General features: G+C 47.1%; 1 protein-coding gene across 2 annotated transcripts in view; it reads left to right on the top strand.

The window, feature by feature from the left end:
* Window positions 1-553: 553 nt before the first annotated feature.
* The window catches only part of KCTD16 (potassium channel tetramerization domain containing 16), a 70,968-nt gene continuing 50,134 nt past the window's right edge, over window positions 554-21,387 (top strand). The window contains exons 1-2 of one of the 2 annotated variants that reach the window (XM_017822903.1): window positions 554-568; window positions 1,116-2,254. In XM_017822903.1, the coding sequence (XP_017678392.1) occupies window positions 1,423-2,254 (832 nt within the window). In that variant the 5' untranslated portion in view covers window positions 554-568; window positions 1,116-1,422. Of the gene's footprint in view, window positions 569-602; window positions 844-1,115; window positions 2,255-21,387 lie in introns of those variants that run through there. The other variant, XM_017822902.1, reaches the window with a different exon arrangement.

Raw genomic sequence — 21,387 nt, 5'->3', positions numbered from 1 at the left:
CGAGGGGACGGAGCGGGGCGGGGACTTCAGCCCAACTCGAGCGGAGCGGGCGGTGGCGGACCCGGCGCGGCGGCGACTGGCGCTGTCCGCGGTGCTGCTGCTGCCCGCGGTGTCCCGCCGTGCCCGGCTCTGACCCGGCTCTGCCCCAGCTCTGCCCGGCCGTGCACGGTTCTGCCCAGCTCTGCCCCAGCTCTGCCCGGCGCTGCCCGGCGCTGCCCGGTTGTGCCCGCTCCCGGCGCGGGACGCGGGAGCCCATCCCGGCCCGACTCCTTTAAGATGATGCAATCGGCATCGCCCTCCGCGCTCCCGGCCCCGCGCGGCTGAGCGGAGCGGCGCGGAGCCGCGCAGCGGGGCGGAGCGGACGGCGCGGGGCGGCCCCGGCGGTCCCGGCGGGCCATGGCGGTGCCGCCGGCCGCGCTGCCCGCCTCGCTGCCGCCGCGGGAGCCGCCGGAGCCCGGCAGTCCCTAGCGCAGGCTGCGGGCTTTCTGCAAGTCATCGGGGCCGGCGGACGCACCCCGCGCTGCCCGACCGCTCCCCCAACCCAGCGCATCCACTCGGGAATTTTTGGGTTTGTTGGGTTTTTTTATTTATTTATTTTATTTTATTTTCCTCCCCCGTGCTGTATGTACTGGTTTTCCTCGTCACCCGCCACGGTTAACTTCCCTGTGACTCGGTTTAACTCTTGAGATCTACGTGGATGTTGCTAAGAGCACTTCTCTTGCCTTTGCTGTCCCTTGCTGGGATTGGATTCACACTACCCGGACCCTGTGTGCCTGTATGTGTGTTCTGAGTGTCTTGACATTTTGGTTCCTTTACAAGAGCTATGCATTAATTGTAACCAAGGTAAGACTCCCTGTTTTTGTTCCCTCATGTGCATGTCAAATTTAAATGTTTCTTTAAAGATGAAGTATGCATATTCTTTTAAACAGTGGAGTCATATGTAGCCCTTCAATTGATGAATACTTGTGAAAAAGAAGCATAGAACTCTCAAAAAAAGAGACCTATTTAGCAGGAGATCTAGCTTGGCTCTACAAACTGCTCTGCTTTGCTCTGTTACAGCTGCTGTGATGCTTAGAAGAGTAATTTGTGCCTTATTTTGTTTTCCCTTTCGACAGACCTGTGAGTGACCATAGGCTTGGCTTGACCTTGATTTTGATGGCTTTGTTGGAAGATCTAATGATGTGATTGCATTTCACGAGGTGATTGCTCTCCAGCCTCCGTGGCTCAGGGTATAAACTGCTTCTGCCACACTGTCACTCATGGACAATTCAGATTTTTTTTTAAACAAACCTTTTGGCTATCATTATTTTCTCACTCCTCCTTTCCCTGCTGTTTCTCCTTAATGCTGGGAGCCTTATTCTACCCTCTGATGTGATTGATAGTCCTGCTGCTTTGCGCTGCCGATTTCTGGTTTAAAATACAATGGCTCTAAGTGGCAACTGCAGGACTTACCTGCCTCCTCGGGAGCAGGGGACTGGACTACACTCCTTCCCAGAGGTAGTGGAGCTCAACGTGGGTGGCCAGGTTTACTTCACTCGCCACTCCACCTTGATCGGCACCCCTCACTCCCTGCTGTGGAAAATGTTCACCCCAAAGAGAGACACAGCCAACGATCTGGCCAAGGACTCCAAGGGAAGATTCTTCATTGACAGAGATGGTTTCCTTTTCCGCTATATTCTGGACTATCTCAGGGACAAGCAAGTGGTTCTGCCCGACCACTTCCCAGAGAAGGGAAGGCTCAAGAGGGAGGCTGAGTACTTCCAGCTCCCAGACTTAGTCAAACTCCTGACTCCTGATGACAACAAGCAAAGCCCTGATGATTATTGCCACAGTGACTACGAAGAGGTCTCCCAAGGCAGTGACACGAGAATATGCCCACCCTCATCGCTCTTACCGTCAGATCGGAAGTGGGGATTCATTACCATCGGGTACCGGGGGTCGTGCACTATTGGCAGGGAGAGCCAAGCAGATGCCAAATTCAGGAGGGTCCCAAGGATTTTGGTTTGTGGAAGGATTGCTCTGGTCAAAGAGGTCTTTGGAGAAAGTTTAAATGAAAGCAGAGACCCGGACAGGGCTCCAGAAAGGTACACCTCCAGGTTTTATCTCAAGTTCAAGCACCTGGAGAGGGCTTTCGACATGTTGTCCGAGTGTGGATTCCACATGGTGGCCTGTAATTCCTCGGTGACAGCTTCCTTCGTCAACCAGTACACAGACGACAAGGTCTGGTCCAGCTACACCGAATATGTCTTCTACCGTAAGTACAGGACGTTTCAGAGGGAAATGTAACTCCCTGCTTTAAGCTGCTCTCTTCCGTTGACCGTACAATTCCCAAGGCACAAAGAGTGCCGATTTCCTTGTGTCTGCTGCAGACTAAGGCTTTATTTAGATCTGGGGGGATACATTTCAGTTTAAGCTTTGGAAATGCAAGCCAGGGCTGAGCTCAGCGGGTTGGCCTTGGCTAGGTGGCAGCACAGACTGCTGAAAGCACTCCGTCCGCCTGCCTGGAGGATGTGGTGCCTCTAGCTGAGTGCCTTGCACACTTCCCGGGGTGTGTGGGACACAAGATGAGCCTTGCAAACACGCTGCGGAATTAATTACAGAAAATCTTCAAATGGGAGTCACTTTACAAAGGTAATAGCAGCTTGATAATTGTCAAGCACAGTCAGCCAAGCCATCTGTCAGCAGACCTGACACACTTCCACACAGGGAAGGGAAAACACAATCCCGTCCCTCTGGCTGCGTTTCAGCGGGGCCTCCTTGGAGCCGGCTGCTGTGCTCTGAAAGGGGGGCTCCGTGCAGAGAGGGGCAGGGTGCTGTGCCTTGTTATGCAACATGCCTGTGGAAAACCAACTGTCCTCATCCATGAGGAGTGTGTGCCCTGCTTCCTGCAGTCACATCAGATCTCACTCTGCCGTGCTGATTTGAGCCGGTAGCGCTGCTGGGCTCATTAACTTCCTAAGCTGATACTCAGGTAGAGGCTGGTTACCATTGGTAACATGAGGGTAATTTTGATTCTGTAAGTCTGTATCAAAAAATCATTCCACAACTGCTGTGCTTAAATATTTGAGGGGCTCATGAGGCTTTTTCCCTCCATTTTCATTTGCAGAGGGTGAAGGATGGAACAATTCCCCAGTCTACCTGTAGAAATGGGCTTAATCCAGCTGCTGCTTTGGATAGTGGCCTTGGGAGAGGGATAGAGGGATAACATTTGGTTGGCAGAGCTGCCGTTCTGGGTGTGTGTGGTGCTCACAGTTAACAGGCTCGAGGCGTGGGGAGCTGACAAAAGTTTTAGATGTAAGATGTATCAGGAAGTGAACAGTTTGGATGTAATTCCGTGGATTCAGCACACATCTACTCTTGTGTGGGGCTCAACAGGCAGCCCTAATCTGCTTATGTAATGAAGCTTAAGTTAGCATCCTGAAAAGCCATCTGGGTTTTTGACATCCATAGATTTACTTAAAATTAGTTTTCTAGCTGGATTTCTTAGCAAAATTGTTCTAAGGTCATGGATCCGCTTATATTCCGACAAGGATGGATGATTTATGTTATTAGGCAGCTTCTGCTTGAAATTCATACAAGTTCTAGGAGGAGAACTAATGTAGTTAAAGGAATGGATTAAAATAAATTGCGTTTGCATTTATATTTCAAATCAGAGAAAAAATATGAATGCCATATAGACACAATGGTTTTTACTAATTGAAGAGAGAATGAACATGGGTTTTGCCTGAATTAGCAAACACAGACTCCTGATTTTCATGTTATTCAAATTTTTATCTTCAGGGGTTGCTCTCACTGCTTCCAGAGCACTACAGCCACGGTTAGGGACCTTAGAAATTTTGGAGAGTGAAAGTCTATAGCAGGCATCACCAGTGCAAGGAAAGCCCAATCCAATTAAAGTTCCTGGAAAGACTCTTACCCAGTTCAATAGGCTTTGCATTTGGTTCCTATAAGTTTTGTGGATTTTTGACACTGATACAATTTCAGAGGTGGATTTTTCAAAGGGTCCTTTCCTAGGTAAAATCTGAAGCCATGGCCATGATGCCAAATGAGTCTCTCTTATCTCGATCCAAATGGTTCTGTTATGCTCTGAACCATTTGCTGCTGTGATGGAGCCACGGGTGGGCTGCAGGGGTTCTCCAGCCACATGCTCAGGTCTGGCTGCAGCTGGTCCCCTTGAGGGCAGGCAGAGAATTCACCCAGAGCAAAAGAACCCCCTTTCCAAATTTCCCGAAATAATTTCATTCAAAATTTCCCCAAACCATTTCATTTAAAACTTTGAGGACCAATAAAATTGACATCTGGCTTTCCAGTGGAACATGACGTCTCCTTTGCAGCTGCTTAGCCATATTTATTTATTTAGAAGCTGCCAACTGTGTCTATATTGAGCATTAATTCATCAAGATATTTTGATCAGGTTAATGGGCCTAAACCTGGGAGGTGTCTTACACCACTGGTGAGGCAAAGGCAGAGGTGGTCCTTGGAGAGCCACTTAGTAGCTCCTGTGAAAGGCCCATTGGAGGGACTCTTCCCAACTGGGAACTAGTTCCAAAGATGGAAGAATAGAGGGAGGAATATTTTTTTGATACACCAAATACATTGTATGCTCCAAATACCACTCGTAAGGTAAAGGCTGGTGTGAAGATAAAGAACGTTCTTCATGTGCAAATTCATCTGAAAGTAGCTCAGATGGGCCAGAGAGGGTGTGAGCTGAGCAGCCTCTCACACGGGTACAGTGTGTGCTGTTAAAGTACTGTACCATCAATATTGCATGAGGTTTTCTCCCTGTGTTCAAATTTAGGTTCTATTAAGGCTAATGGGAGATGCCTGTTCCCCGTGGAGGAGGTTTTCCCGAAATGCAGAACGTGTCCAGCACAGCCGACCTACAGCTGTTTGCTGAGTCGTGGCAGGATGGGCTCGGAGCGGTGCTGGGGATGACAGTGCAGTCCTTGGGGCACAGCTGGGCTCCACTCCAGCTCCAAATAGGCCGAGGCACAGGAGGGTTTGGAAACAGGCTGGGATGGTCCACTAGAGCTGTCACTGAACGGTTCTGTGACACACAGCTCCTGCGGGGTGGGTGGGCAGGAGGCACAGCCGGGCTCAGGCTCGCAGGGCGACTGAGGGGAGGAAAGGAGCTGAGAGTTTGCTCATGCAGATTCTTTTCCCTCCAGTTTCTCTTATAGCAAAGATGTTTCCTTACATTTTATACTGGCTAAGGTTGGATTTCTGATCTGAGCTATTTTGCTCCCCTCCCACTGTTGTTTTGATGGTCTTAAAGTAAAACCTTATCTCCAACCCTCTAATTTTTGAAGAAGGTGAGTAGCCTGTTCTTGGATCTTCATTTTTACCTGTTTTAAGCCTTTACAATGAGATGAAACAAAAAGGAATACGGAGATGTAGACAGACAACTGCTCCTGCCCCCCCTAGGGCTGTGCTTCAAAGTCTGAGCAGGCACAAGAAAATCAGGACAGTCAGTCTGATTGGGGAAGCCTTGCCTTGCACTGGCCACTTCACACTGACACATGGGGAGCCGCTCAAGCACTTGCAGATGTGCAAAGGAAGCCATGAGATTTTCTGGCACTGTAGCTCTGAAAGCCAAAATTGAATTAATAATGCTCTTGCTCCTGAAGGATGAGTACTGGCTCCACTTGTTCCAGGGACAGCTGTAAATGTTGGTGCCTCACCTTGCTCCATGGAGAAAGTGGTGGCTGGTTGTGGTTTGCAGCTGCTGGTAGGAGGCTGGTGTGCAGAGATGTGTGTGAAGTAGGTTTCAGATTATCCTGGGATAAACAGGTGAATCCTCTTGGGTTGGGATGTGCAGGAGGAAGGAGAAGTGCCAAGCGATACCCTCTGCGAATGCCCTGGTGCCCATCTGTTGGACACATATCTCTGGGATAATCCTGGTGTCTGTTAGACAAGATGATCCATTTGGGATTATTGCAGCCAGCTGGGACCTGTCACTGTGCATGTGTGAATAGAACTAAAGGATCCCATACTGATGTGCCTACCACTGACTCATAAATTCATTGCGTGGCAGAAATTTGACTAACAAAACGGAACACCACTCTTGCACAGTGACACCCACAGCTGTGCTGTCAAACGGGCTAGATGTGGGAGAGGAACATCACCCATTTCCCCTCTCTTTAAACTGATACTGTCATATGATCTAGTAGTTGCTTCTGTCTGGTTTTAAATCAGTGAAGATCAAAATGACCCAAAAGCAAGCAAAATGAAGTCAAATCCAATGAATAATACAAGCTTCTGGCCTGCTAACAGGAGATGTTTCTGTTTCCAGGTAATTATTGTCATCATCGATGCCTCTGGTCCCTCTTGCCAAACCAAACTCTTACAGGATGATCATCTGCAGGTGGTGGGGCTGTAGCCAGCCAAGTCTGTTAGTATATCCATGTCAGAAGGACCTTGCTCTGAGCTTTTTTGGTCAGACTTGTGTTGATTTTTTCCCAATTTATCATGGCAGATTGAAAAGCCTGCATAGTTACTGATTAGAGTTATTCCATAGATGAAAAATTCTGTTACTTTTGGAAACCAGTAGTGTCAAATCTGATTGTCAGATTAGGCCAAGAATCTCCAGCTTAATGGGGAACCGAAGCAAAACTTGATAAAATGGTTGATTGGATATAGGACTTGGAGTTCATTCTAACAGGGTATGAAAAGTGATGTTGAGGAACCAGCAAGAATGGCTTTTGGGTCCTGTGCTTTGTCTCTACCCAGCATTCATGGCACAGCTCGTTATTTCCTGACCCTTTGGATATGATCTTCATTGACTGGAATGTTTGAGGTAGACATTAGCAAGATTGTACAGACCTGTTCCCTCCTGCTCCAAAGCAACTCTTGGTGATAGGAATCCTTCCTCTGTCCCAACACCTGCGCAGCAGCCAGGCAGGTTCCTTGCCAAGGACAATCCTTATCCCTCTGTCCCCTGTCTGTGGAGGTCTCTGTGGTGGAAGGGGCTTTGTGAAAGGTAAATCAGCATGGCCCAAAGAGCTGTTCAGTGGGCTATGATCTGATGTTTGTGCCTTCCCCCTGTTTCCAAGGTCTCAGGAGGGCTGTGTGCCAGGGATTGGTGGAAATAATCCCCTAGGGTTGGGTGGAGTGAGGGCCTGGCCACAGGGACAGGCTGTGGGCTTGTCCTGGCCACCCCGGCCACCACCACAGCTCTGCAGGACCGCTGGGTGGGACTGGAGACAGAGCCTCCCCTGTGGCACTTCACTGCTGCTGCTGCTCTGTGATCCAGAAAAAGACTATAATGACTAAAGGATTAACCAAGGAGGGCTGGCATTTAGGGGAGGAAAAAAAAAAATCAATGTATTTTAAACTGCAGTCTCGAGCTGGCTCTTGGCCAGGAACAGTGTGCACGAGGTCCCACAGCACCATTTCGGGAGGCTGGTCAGAGGAGGGGTTTACTGTAATAAAAGTAGATGTGTGCCAGAGAGAGGGAGGTGTGGAAATAGGGAATGCCTGGTTTGCTGCCCTGGGACAGCAGAATGCCGGGTGGAAGTGGCCCAGTGTCCCTGGACTATGGCTGCGGAGTGGCAAGGAGTGGCTCCCACCAGCCACTTTCTGCAGCTTCCTTCAGCCTGGTCAGGTCTGGCCTCTTCCAAAATTTACTGAAATGTTGATGTGTTTCTTAGGAAAACAGAATCAGAAAGAGCAAAGGAGTGTAAACAAGAAAACACAACTCAGATATTTGCCATTCAGTGAATACCAGCAACATATTGTGCACACAGACAAACACTTCCTTGCAGCAGGTTGGGTTTTTTCTGTCCAGCCATCCTGGATTTGTTTAATTTCCTAACCACAATATTTTCTCAGTTTCTTCTCCTTTTTTTTTTTCAGCTTTTCAAGTTCAAGGCTAACATACAGCAAATATGGAGACATGAAGCAAAATCTAAATTACTTCTTTGCAAACAGAAAGAGTAACTCTTTTTTTTTCTTTAAACTTGCTCAAAATTGTATATTTTATAAAGGAAGAAAATAGACTGTAGTGAGTTATACTTCTGGAACTGCTTTAAGGTTACTCAGGTGTAATGCTGACTGAGCTGGCCAGGTCAGAGAATCCTGCGGGAATGATTCCCCTGCTACTTTCAGACATGCTCAAGTCAGTTCTGGAACACAGTCAAACATTGCTGCCATTACTAGGCCTCCTAACGTTAACCTAAGTAGTTAAGGAACAGTGGAGCTCAAGCTCCAAATCTGATGGTGTGAGGAAGTGTGGTATTTGGATGGTTTGGGAAGTGCTGAACACCTGGAATCCCTCTCAGGTTCATAAAGGGTTGGGTCTGATTGACTAATGTGCCATATAAAAGCTAAGGTGATGTGGCTGTTCCCTGGCTCAGTGCAGGAACCTGGTGGTTATTCCTGGGCTAATGGCCCTTAGTAAGGCCTTCCCAGGAACCCTGGATTTATGGAGAAGGACATTTTGTAGAAGTGTAGTGCTGTAGTGACAGGACAAGCAAGAACTGCTTCATAATGACAAAGAGTGGATTTAGATTAGATATTAGGAAAAAATTCTTCCCTGTGAGGGTGATGAGGCCCTGGCACAGGTTGCCCACAGAAGTTGTGGCTGCCCCATCTCTGGAGGCATTCAAGGCCACATTGGACAGGGCTTGGAGCATCCTGCCCTAATGAAAGAGAGGTGGAATGGGATGAGCTTTATGGTCTCTTCCAACCCAAACCATTCTGTGACTCTCTGATTCTATGACTTTTCCTCTGGAATGAAAGTCCCTTGGCTTTATCTTTGGTAGTAGGATATGAGTAAACAAAATAGGGAATGAACATCAGAGAACTGTGTGGGCTGTTTTCCTTAGTTGTCCTATGTTAGCTTGTTAAATTAGTTGTCTAATAATGTTTAAAGGAAAAGTTTGGAATTGTGAGAATAGTTTTTGTATTTCAATAGCTGGAACAAGCTTTGTTGAAATACCCATAAATATAAACTGGTCAATTGGAGTGTGCTCCTGGTGACCCCTTTGTATTGACTCTCATTCATGTCCTTTCAGTCCATGAGCTGGTTCATACATCACTAGCGTTACAGGTTTTCCAGCACTGCCTCTGGATCTACTAACAAAGTGATTAATGATTTCTAGGAGTTCATTGATTAGCTGCTAAGGCAGCTAAATAATTCCTCTACCAAAAAATAGAGTGAGAACTGTGGCCATCCTGGTTTGCAAACCATCCTGAAAATCCTGCTGCTGTGATGCCACTTGGCACCGGAGCTGCATCGCAGCAGCAGCAGGTTGGACCCAGCAGCTTTAGATTTCTCCTTTAAATCACTCATGTCTCTCAGTTTTCTTTCTCTGAGATGATCTGACACACATAAGTCCTGCCACAAATTTTTTAGGTTATCCTGTGTGTCAGCAAAACTCGTAGGCTTTGATAACGCACCATATTTGATGGAAATTGTTTCATCGTGGATGTTCCGAGCAGTTCTGTAGAAGGGACTTGCCTGACTTTGTGGGGAGTTTTTTGGAGATGTTTTCTTTCTTTTTTTTGCTTACAATTCCTTCATTTCTGGGACATGGTGAGATTCTTGAGATTGTCCTCTGCATGGCCAGAAGTTGGATTTTGATGATCTTGGTGGATCCCTTCCAACTCAGGATATTCTGTGATTCTACAAGAACCTTTAACTCTGCCTGTGAAAATCTCCTCAGCTGTGCTTCATCACAGGGCTCTGGAGTATGTTGGAAAGTGACTACAACATCCCCAAACATTTAATTCCAAGCAGGAAAATGAACCTGAACTTTAATTTGTGTTCCTAGAAGAGCAAAACTAGTTTGGAGGAAGCAGCAGCCCAAGAGACATTCTTATCCTTGCTCTGAGCTGGGACTGCAGCTGGCAACTGCTGGGTGCTACTCTCCAAGCTTTAGGCTTTGGACAGGGCCTGAGAGCCAAATTTAAAGGAAAAACTCTCTCTCTCTGCATATTTTTGAGGAGACTTATTTCAAGACTTCAGATTGAATTTCCATCAAACTGAATCAGAGTGTATTTTTACAGCGGAATTAAATCAGGCTGAAATAGAACCCAGTGGAACATGCTGATTTTGACTGAATTTTGCACTTTAAATATTCTCAAAGCCAAAAACTCTGAGCAAAGCTTGAGTGAGCAAAAAACAGAGAAGAGCTTGGAAAAGTGTTTGTGCTCCTACGAAGGGAATTTCACTGGGTTTTTCTCAGCTCAGAGTTTTCACTGGTAGTGTGAGCAAGTCCAACCTTGGTTCCATGAAGGATCCCCAGAGGGATCGCAGGAGCTGATCCTGAGGCAGGGAGGTGAACACGGCTTCTTGCAAATTTGTTCTTTGCATGCTCCTACAAAACTGTGATTTTTGACCACCAGTTACACTAAATACACCATCTGCGTCCGTAATGTTCAATTGGAACAGAATTTTCCCTCGCAGTGCCTTTGCCTTGGTGTGTTGTCATATGGAAAGTGAGCGTAGGCACCAGACCAGAAACCTGGGGTCTCCGAAAACATTGAGATGCTTCACCAAAGATATCAAATCTCCCTGTTCTAACATGCCAAAATCAATAGGGAGGAATTTGCGGAGTTGCTGATTGTTTTAAAAGTATGTTGGCTTTGATTTTCTTTGGTTTACTCTCCTGGTAGATGATCATCAGTCAGTGCAGGGAGCTGGTCCTCAAGAGATTGCCTGGTGCTTTTTGCTTTGGTTTGATGTTGCAGCATAATTGTGGGAGAAAAAAAAATGACCACTGTCCTCCTGCAGAATTACAGAGGGAATTCTGTTTCTGAATTAATGGCCCAGTCGTGGTCAGTGATAATATAATTTTTATGCATGAATAATGCTATTTATTACATTATTTATTAACTTTATTGTTAATGTTATATTTATAGGCAGAAGAGTAGCTAGGAAGAGCTCAGGTTAAGGACAGAAGCTGAGCCCAGCAGAGCTGCACCAGCTCCAGAAGCTGCAGATCTGGCCAAGCATTTCTGCAGCTGTGCTGCTGCTTACCCTGGCAGTGTGTACTCCTGTGGGGACTGGCTAATTAGGAAGGGCTGCCATAGAAGATATCCCATTGCATGACACAGAGAATATATTTAATGTATTTTATTTAAGTACAGCTGTGCTTCCTTGAGAGGTCACTGTTGGAAACATGTTGCTGACTTTTGGAAGTTGGGCTCATTTTGTTTTGTGAGTTTGACTGTGACATTTTATAGCCTGCTCTTCCCTGACTGAGTTATCTCTCTGCCATTCCTGCCAGGACTGAATGGAATGACTTTCTCTAACCCTGCCGTCATGTCTTGAACCACAGACTTGTAGTTAGAGAGGTTTTGTACTCATGGCTTGTATAAATTCTCTCATTCCCTTGGTCACTGTTTATAACCCAAACCACGTGCAGCCCAAGGGTACCTTCACTTTCCCTCATGAAGCCACAATTACCAAGACATAAACCTTCTATTTTCTAGCTGGGAGAAGAGCAGTTTCTAGGTATTCTTGATTTCATTCATTTGTGAGCATTCAAGAGAATAAACCCTCTATTCTCTCAAGTCAATGCACTTATATTACATGAGGATTAAATCATTCCCTTCCCTCCGTGCAGAGTCTGCAGATAGAAAGCTGCTATGCCTTACCTTGCATAGAGAAAGAATATTTAAATAAGGACATTGATAAAAATGCTTTCACTGGTAAAGACATCATTAAAGAATCTGCTGTTTTAAAGTCCTGTAAGAGAAGGCAGAAGTCAAGAGGCACCATTTCTTGCAGAGGAATTAAAAAGTTTGTTAAAGTTTGGTCTGTGGGAAGAATTTCCACAACTCAGTGACATCTCCAGTGCTGAGGAGACCCCACATCCCAGACCTAGTGGAGGTCACTGATGGGGAGGATCAAACCCTGCTCTAATTTACTTCCATTTCAAAATCTTCAAAATATTTGACTTGTAGCTAGGAAGCACCAGTGTTCACTTCATACAAGTTTACTGGGTTTAAAAAGTTTGAAAACCTTTCCTGTGCTGAAATTCAAAGGACTGGAGATGATCCATTTGAAACTCTCAATAATTGCATCCCTTCCTCTCTACCAGCAGCCCACATGTCCCCAATCAGGCTGGAACGAGGCAGGTGGCATGTTGGCAGCCAGGCGCTGCTCACGTGGGCAGGATGACAGATTTGCCCACCTCTCCCTGTTCCAACAGATAAACCGAGGGATTCAGACCTGGCTCGGACTGGGCTGTTCCCTTCCATGGGATGGTTCCCATCCCTGTGACTGGCTGTTGCATGTAGTGCTGTGCCCAAATAGCACAGGGTTTGAGTTTGTGTAGTCACAATCCAGCAACAACAGACTTGGGATCAAACCAAGTCTGGATGCGAGCAGGCAAAAGCCCCAGCTCCCCCAGCATCCATGGCTGCTGGCAGCAGAACAGCTTTTGGTTCGCTTGAAAATTGTTTTTCCAGCTTTTGCTCATGGCTTTGGTTCAAACACCATCATAATTCCAGCCTGGAGAAGAGAAGGCCTTGGGGTCCCCTAATTGTGACCTTCCAGTACCTGAAGGGAGCCTACAAGAAAGATAGAGACTATTTACAAGAGTCTGGGGGGACAGGACAAGAGAGTAGGTTTAGATTAGATATTAGAAAAAAAATTCTTGGCTGTGAGGGTGGTGAGGCCCTGGCACAGGTTGCCCAGAGAAGCTGTGGCTGCCCCATCCCTGGAAGTGTCCAAGGCCAAGTTGGATGGGGCTTGGAGCAACCTGGGATAGTGGAAGGTGTCCCTGCCCATGGCAGGAGGGTGGAACAAGAGGAGCTTTAAGGTCCCTTCCAACACCAACCATTCTATGGTTCTATGATTCTGTGATACTTAAACATGTTTAAGACATTAATAATTTTTTTTTTTTGGAGGAGACAGTCAACCTACAGACAGCGAGGGAAGAGCAAACCTTCCCCCAAACTGTTTGCAAGCAGTCTCTGCTGTGCTCCTGCTGATGGAAATGCAGTGGAAACCCATCATTCTCTGGAGGAAAGCTAAAAGCTACATGGCAGATAGTAAATAAATAATTGCAGGGAAACATTGCACATAGATTTCTTGGGGAACAGAACTTAATTAAATTTTGTGAACATGCCTACATAGTTCCATTGATCAGGAAAAAATGGATATGTGCTATGTCTGTAAGATTTACTTGCTTGGCTGTGTTTTGCCTTCCTCCCCTCCCTCGGCTTCATTCACTTCATATCCTGCAGTGGTAAGGGAACACATTTCTGGTTTTCTTCCTCGGAGAAATTGATTCTGAGCAGCACAGGACATGATGTATGGTTTGTAACTCCACAATATTGCTAAGCAAAAAGAAATCAGTGAAGAAGGCTGTGCAGATATTATATTAATTTCCATTTTAAAATGGATTTTTTCCCACTAGGACCAATAAAAAATATGCAAAGATTTTCAACAGCCTCTCTAGTAATGATTAATTAAAAGATGGGATAAATCTTTCTAGGCTAATTTAGCAAGGTAGGTTTTTTTAGACACTTCACAAGACATTTTTTTTGCCATTGAATCCAAGCTTATCTCTGAATTCACTATATCAACCATTGTGGGTCTGGCTGGGATCTGAGTGTCTGTTTATTATCACAAACAGAAGTCAGGAGGTGCCCATAGCTGGTACCTGGAAGAGGTGCAGAAGGACCAGACAGTCACAGCCATCTCTGTGGCCAACACAGGGCACTTGACTCTCATTGCAGCAGTGATGGATCTCTCCTCTGGAAGGGCTTCATGGGGCTGTTGGCTGTGGAGGATGGAAAAGGGTGCTCTTGTTGAGAACCCAAAGGATTTTTTTCTGTTTATATTTTAGTCTTCGGATGTCCCACCCAAATTCCTGTTGGCGCTGTGAGGGCTCCTGGGGTGATGCTGATGGCCTGGGCCTGCTTCTCCCACCCCAGGAGCAGAAGCCCCTGGTTCATTTGGCAACAAACTCACTCCAGTTTCTTCCCCTCTCGTTAGAGCCCAGCAGGTTGGTTGGGAAATGAGGGGGCTGCTGTCCTTGCTGCAGGATTGTGATTTGGCATATTGGTGCAGTATTAAAATTTCAATGGAACAGATGGTGTCAGGATTTTAACTTATGCTTATGAGATGCAGATGGTCCAAGGAGTGAACTTGTACACCAGTTATTTTTATTTTGAACAGGTTAAGAACGAATTACACTTTGACTATTGTTACTGCTCTGCTTGTCATTTCTTCTTTCCCTGTGCATGTGTGTGTTTCTGTGTGTCTGTGCACATGTGCAAGTCTTCTCAGAATCTCTTTTCCATGGACTGCTAGATTGAAACAGCCCTATTTCTGCCTAAAACTCCTCTCTGTGTATATTTAATTTCCTTCCCAGCAATCCTTTTATTTCCCCTCAGGCCTGTTGCTGTTCTCCTTGAGAGGTGTGGGGTTGCAGACCTGAGCTTTGCAGAAGAGCCGGTGCCATCAGCTCAGCCCAGCCTCCTCTGGGAAAATTGTCCCATGTGCTCAGTCCAACCTCCTCTGGGAAAACTGTCCCTGTGCCCAGGGTGAGCAAGTCCTGCACCAGGCTCATGGGGAGGCAACCACTTGTTCCCAAACCTCCTGTGACTCTGAATCCCGACACAGGACTTGTACACCTGATGGGAATAATGATGGCCAGGCAGGATTCTGGTCTTGGTTGCATTGGAATAAACCGAGGTTGACCCCAGTTTTATGCCATAAGGATCTGATTATCTAACCCTGTTGTGAAACATGGGGTAATATTTTTGTCATAATTCATAAGCTTAATTAATCTTTTATAGAAAGAAAATACATCTACTGCTACAAATTATTAATGTCCACCTGAATATTTTACACCCACTACAAAGCACTAATTTTCCTGCGGAGACACCAGTGTTTCACACAAAGCACCTGTGCACGTGTTCTGTCTGTTCCTCCTGCCCCACATCAGACACTCAGGGGAGGGACCTGTGAGCATCCCCCGTGTGCCAACACTGGTTCTGCTTTGGCTCTGTCTCTGCCGGGGCTGCAGTTGGTGGCATCTTCTCAGAGGGGTGAGGTTTGATGTGGCACGTGGAGCTGCCTCCTGCAGGGATGTTTGCTGTGTGCAGCTGGTCAGGGGGACCTTGTGCCAGCTAGTGTTGGTGTTGAATTTAGAGCCTGATCCAAAAAGCAGGAGAGTCCCAGAGCCTCCTGCATTTGAAACAAGCTGTAGGTGTTTGAGATCTGTAGATTTGGGGAAAACAACATTTCCCAAGGGTTAAACCATTGAGTAAGTGTCTGCCCAGCTTACTCCTAACAAGGGAATGTATTGCTGAGGTCTGACTGTGATCAAGTGGCCGGGCCAGCAAAAATTAATCTTAGTCTGTTCCTGTCCTTGATGCATTTCACATGTATGTCCTGGAGTACCAGCTGCAGGGGAGGGTTCCACGAAAGACGATGCAAACATATGGCACAAGGGCAAAGGCAGCAGTGCAGGTGTGGGTATAATCAGGTTCATTTATTCCTCCCTCGTGCCTGCTGCCATTACTCATTCCTCTCGCATGCAAATGTACAAATCACAAATCTCCCTGCTGAAGCCCACGGTGGTTTAGAAGACTGTTCCCATCCTTCAAACGTAGTGGGTCTGGAAGTGCAGCATTGAGGGGACAGAGGCAGGGACCTGGCACCCAGGGACTCCTGAGCCCCAGACCCCCCCCTGGGTCCCTCGCTTGCAATTTTTTCTTCTTTTTCGGAAAGTGGTGGAGGATGCAAAGATTCTGGAGGGTGCAGTGGGGCTGACTGAGAGCTGCGGGGAGGCTCAGGGATGCTGGACCACATCTCCAAAGGCTGTGAGATGTCCCATCCTCACAAGGCTGGCACATCCCCTCTTGTTGGGGCGGCCATGCTGATGCAGAAAGGGCTTCTGGGATCCCTTGGAGCGCAAAAAAATCACACTCCCACCTATTTCCGATAATTAGTATTTTCCATAATTACCCCAGATAAGATGACATTGACCGAGATGCCCGTGCCATAGCCAGAGGTGTTTGAGCTAATTTGGTTTCCCTCAGAGTACCCAGGAAGGGCAGGCACCGTGCTGCTGAGGGGAGGCAGCGCCGCTGCTCTGCTGAAGTACTAATGGGGACGGGGTGAGTGGGGATGAGCAATGAATATTTCATGGGAAAACATTACAACACCGTATAGGAGAGCAACTGACTCCATCACATCCTGGCAGCTGCCTCCTCACTTTTGGCAGTGTGTTTTGACTCTGTTTACCTGGTGGAGTGCGGCAGTGACAGGAACACACGGTGCTCCCATCCCCGCTGCCACCTTCTCCCTCACAAGCATAAATATTTAAAAGTTTGTCTTGCTGCTTCTGAAGGAGGGGATTATAGAGCTCTGAAATATTAACTTCTTGCACTTTACACTGTGTTTGAAACCCACAGCCCCCCGATCTGTGGGATAGACAGGGGTCACCTTCCGCCCCTAGAGTTCACTGCAGCGATGATCCCCCAGTGGAGATCCCCAAGCTGGTGGGGCCTTGGTCTGTGTGCTGCTGAGGGGGTCCTGGCTGCAGGGAGCAGGTTACAGCTTTACACACTGTTCCTTTTCCCTTCTGGGAGTTCTGGGGATGGTCCCCACATGACACATCCCTGTAGGATTGAGCGTGGGTGACCGCTCCGCCATGTGGGGCTGTTGCTCCCTGCTTTTCTCCCCATGGATGAGCTGTTCTGGAGCCGGCACAGCCTGGTACAACCTGGCATGGGCTGCTCCATCCTCTCTAACCATGTCCCACGTCCCCTCCACACACCCACCACCCTCGTGCCCGCTCCCTGCCAGTCATGTCCATGGGATTATCGACCCACGCAGCTCTTCCCACATGTCGCTGCATCTACATCTCGATGGCTTGAAATCAAACCAGGCCTGAAATCAGTGTCAGTACGTCTGCCAAAAAACTCAAACCTGAGTTCCAATGTCATGTTCCAAGTGTCCACCGTGCTGTTTGGTGACATGAACCATCACCCTGGGGACAGAGAGACTTTTCTGTACCCAAATTTCCTGCACCTGACCCTTCCAGGTTTCTCCACTCCAAGGAGTAATAATAAGTATGTTTCGTTATGCCAAGTAAATGGAATAATAAGTAAAATATTAGCTAGAAAGCATTTGCTGATGACCTCAGTTCCACACTATTTTTTCTATGCAGACACAGCTTCTACAGACGATGGCTATAGGACAGATTAAATATTGTTTGAAAAAGTGATCAGAGATTTTGTTTGCAACTGTGCTGTAGCTCTTCTCCAAATATTGGAAGGATTTTAAATTGGTTTGTATTGATAATGGCACTGTAATGCCTTTCTTTGCTTGTACAGATCATCACTGGTTTAATGTGCTTATTCCCAAGGGATGCAGTGACTGAAGAGAACAGATTAAGTTAAACCTTAGAGAATATTTTGTGGGGAAAATTATATTTCCTTTAAAAAGGCTTTGTGTAAGGTTATGAGGCATTGGTCTGTATTTGTTCCTGCTGGTGTGCACAGTGGGCATGGCCAGAGCGTGGTGATCCCTTTTCTGCCATGCTCTTGGCCCAAATGCAGAAATAAGACCCAAGTCAGGGATATTCCAAAAGCCTTTCAAGAAAGGCTGTTCCCACCCTGTCCCCTTGATGGGACCAGGGTGGGAGGTTAGTGCTGGAAGGGGGTTCCCTGACCTACACATTCCTGTGCTCATTCCCCCTTTCCCTGGCAGGGTCATGTGAGAGCCAGGGCTTGCAGGAGGCAGGAGATGCTGCATTTTTAATCTAAATCTTCTACTCCCAGCTGAAAATGCAAACCAGGGATGTCTGTGTGTGTGCTGAAGTGCTTGTCTGTGTTTCTGCCTGTCACAGTCTGGTCCATCCTCCCCTGTGCTCACCCAGTGCTGTGACACGGCCACTCCGGAGAGACACGTCAGGTTTGATAAATCCATAACGACACAGTTTGCCAAAAGCTGTTTGGTTGTACAGGAGTCACATCTTTACTGAGCTGTTCTGAACACGTCCACCTGGATATAAGCTCATACAAAACAGGCCCCTTCTGCAGGACAGGGACACGTCCCATATGTCCCCAAAGGAGGCTGAATCCATGTGATGAGTCCTTGCTCATCGGCCCTTGGAGCTGACGTGTATTAACCACAAGGTCCTGAGTAAAAATGGATGAACCTGTCTGTGATGGCAGGATCAGGATTGCTGAGTCCATCCACCAGCATGATTAAAATTATTTCAGTGACACCTTTACCTTGTTTTCAGCCTTCATAGCTGAAGTTTCATTTGGTGTATATTGCACACCCTGACAAAATATCCCAAATAACGTGTATTATTGTGATCCTCCCAAATCCACCAGAAACAGAACCAGCTCTACAACAAGGGAAGGTCTCCTTGTGCTTGGGCCTGCTGGTTAAAGACAGGATGATGCAAAACCTGTCTTGTCACTGTGTTTTCTCCTCCACAACTCTAATGGATGTTAAAGACCATCCAGTGTGCTCCCCTAAGAATGCATCGCTGGCTCTGAAACAGGATTAGCAGATCTTTAGAACAACACAGGACCACTCCTGCCTGATAGCTGTGTGTGTTTTTCTTGTCAGTAGTGAGCCATGTGCCCCATCACAGGGGTGACAGCCCTTCCCTCCTGGCTGGTTGACCAGGACAAATCCGAGAAGAGCAGGAGCCTGGGCTTGAAACGCTGGGGCCTTGGGAAGCAGCTGTGTTGTCTTTGACATGATGGAAAAGCTCTCGCTGGTAACGTGGTGCCCAGGTGTAACTTACAGGTATTTCCTGCAACCCATGGTACTGACATCACCCCCCCTCAGCCCCCCAAGCTGGTGGATGGGGACAAACCTCAGCTCAGGGCAGGCTCAGGAACACCCCAGGAGATGTCAGTGCCCATGCAGATGCGATAACTCTGTTTATGTTTATTGCAATAAAGAATATGATCAAAGTCCCACATAACCAATATTTCAGCTGATCAGAACGGGCTTATTTGTTCATTTTTATTGATGCTCTGGTCTCTGGTGAGAAAATAATTGGCTTATGGAGCGGGAGCCTATTCCATCTAAACCAGTGACAGCTTTGTTCAGTGACAGCAGTAGGTGACCCCGCTCCATGTAAACAAACACACTCACTTATGTACCAATTATGTGTTGCGGAATGGAAACTCTGAAGTACCCGGTTTGCTTTTCACTAATTATTGTGCTGCCTCCTTGCATATGTCTCCACTTGGTTAATTGCAGTTTTTAAACTTTGGATTGCACTGTGGAATATCGGCCAGTCTGCAAAGCTGCCTGGGGAGAGCTCTGCAGGGAGGAGGGTGGCCGTGGTTGAGAGCAGTGTATAGATGTGAGTATACATTTATATACATATATATACATTTATCAAACATTGGGCTTGATGATCTTGGAGGTCTTTGCCAACCTTTTTTTAATTACAGCTATCTCTGCTGAGCACAGGATAGGACTGTTGTCCCAGCTCGGGCTTTGAGGGGGAGGGTGCAGAGGTTGGATCCGAGCTCTGCAGTTCCTCTCCCAGCTCAGAAGTTCTCCCTCACAGCACTGGTGGTGCCAGGGGCAGGAGGTGGCAGCGGTGCCTCTCCAGTGCCAGCAGCCACCGAGGAGACAGGGAAACAACCCAAGTCACTGGGTATAGTGAAGTTATGTGAACTGAACAGAGCCTCGTCAGGGAAGGATTCATCTTCTAAAAATAAATATCTTTCCCCAAGTCATTTATTTTTGATGAATGGCTCAGCCATGCATTTGTTTAGCAGCAGGACAAAGCTCCTGTGTCCCACTGGTGCTGTCAGAGCTGCAAGGAGCTTCTGGGGCCTAAAGGAGCTGGTTTTAACCTTCTGATTGTCTCTAAGTTCCTCCACATGTTGCTAGTGATGAGCCTGTCTTCATCTATTTGTTGGAAACAGGTCCTACTACCTCTGTAGCCCAACCCTTTCTATTTATCGCTGTTTATTTATTTATTTCAGCTGTGGGTTGGAGTCAAGGCCTTCTGTCTGTGGGGGGAGAGCTGGGAAAGGGACAGAGCACTGGTGAGGTTGTGCTGGGGTAAAGGTAAGACTGGAACTCTACTCTTAGTGGGAATGTATGCTTCTCAGCTGCTGTGGGTATTAATGCATGGATTTTTGACATGGTTTGTTTTAAAGATAAACCTAACTTGAGAATTTTTTTGCAGAGACTAGATCAGGTGTCTGTTTTCACAATCTGGAAACACATAACGTACATTTTTGTGGTTGTCCTGTGCAGAGCCAGGAGTTGGACTTGGATGATCCTTGCAAGGCCCTTCCAACTCAGAATATTCTGTGATTCTACTGAGTTTAAGTTTTATTACTTTATGATTTAACTATATGATCAGCTGTGTTATTCTGAAGATTGAATGCATTTCATGCTTAGATGAGAACATAAAGAACTTGAGCAGTGTAGAAATTTAGTTTTCTGTTAAGATAACCTGCAGGCACTTACAAATGCTCCATGAGAAAGCCCAAGCTAAAGGAGCCATTTCTTTGCTGCTATTACAGGTGGAAGAAAGAGTTTGTTTTCATGTCAGCTCGGAGTTTTGCTCCGCTTAGGAATGACTGTGGGTTAGAGCTCATAATCAGAAACATGGATTCTTTCTCTAGTGCTTAAACCCAGGCTGCTGGTAATGATTAACTTAATGAAGACCCGTGCTGGTGTTGTACTGATGGATGTCAGGACAACTGTGCAGCCACCAGCTGGGCCTTCAGACCTGGTGGGCAGCTGCAGTTCTCTGTCGAAGGCTGCAGGACCTGGCCTGTGCTGTCCCTTCACAGAGGAGGGACAGCGATGCACGTGAGGGGACACTTCTGGGCTGTTCCTCCATGGGGTGTTCCTGTTTGACTGGGCAGGGTTGGGGTTTGGGAGGGTTCTTCTCTTCCTTTTTTCGTTTTAGTTTTTGAGCAGACTTGTTCTATTTCTGTTTCTCAGAAACTACCCAACCTCTCGATGTCCTATCAATCTGGTGGATGTAAGTGGCACTGGATTGAGGAGAGAAGGGTTGCCCTGTGACCTGAAGGCATAAATGAGTGGTACAGCTCAGATACTGCAACATGCTCTAAAGAGACAGGGAGAATCATGAGGACGTTGAAACATCCATTTTATCGAGGAGAACAGGGAGGAGATCATGCTTCTCTCTGGCTTCACTTTTGCCTTGGAAAACAAGTTGCTGGTTCCTTACCTTGCAAGGCAGTGCAAGTGAGACATCATTATCCAGCTGAATTATTTATAAAGCTCCAGCAAACAGTCCCGCAGAGCTAATGGCCCCTCTGCAGGTCTCTGCCCCCAGGCTCAGGCTTCCCCTCTGTGCACTTGGTCCCAGTGAGGGCTCCCCTGCCCCACCCTGTGATCTCCTCCTCAGCCATTCCCACTCCTTCCTGAGAATTTCCGCTGCCTTCCCAGCT

This window comes from Lepidothrix coronata, unplaced genomic scaffold, assembly GCF_001604755.1.
Source record: "Lepidothrix coronata isolate B3197 unplaced genomic scaffold, Lepidothrix_coronata-1.0 Scaffold100, whole genome shotgun sequence".
Classification (NCBI taxonomy): domain Eukaryota; kingdom Metazoa; phylum Chordata; class Aves; order Passeriformes; family Pipridae; genus Lepidothrix; species Lepidothrix coronata.
The sequence above is the reverse complement of the archived record's forward strand: the minus strand, read 5'-3'. Positions and strand labels throughout refer to the sequence as shown.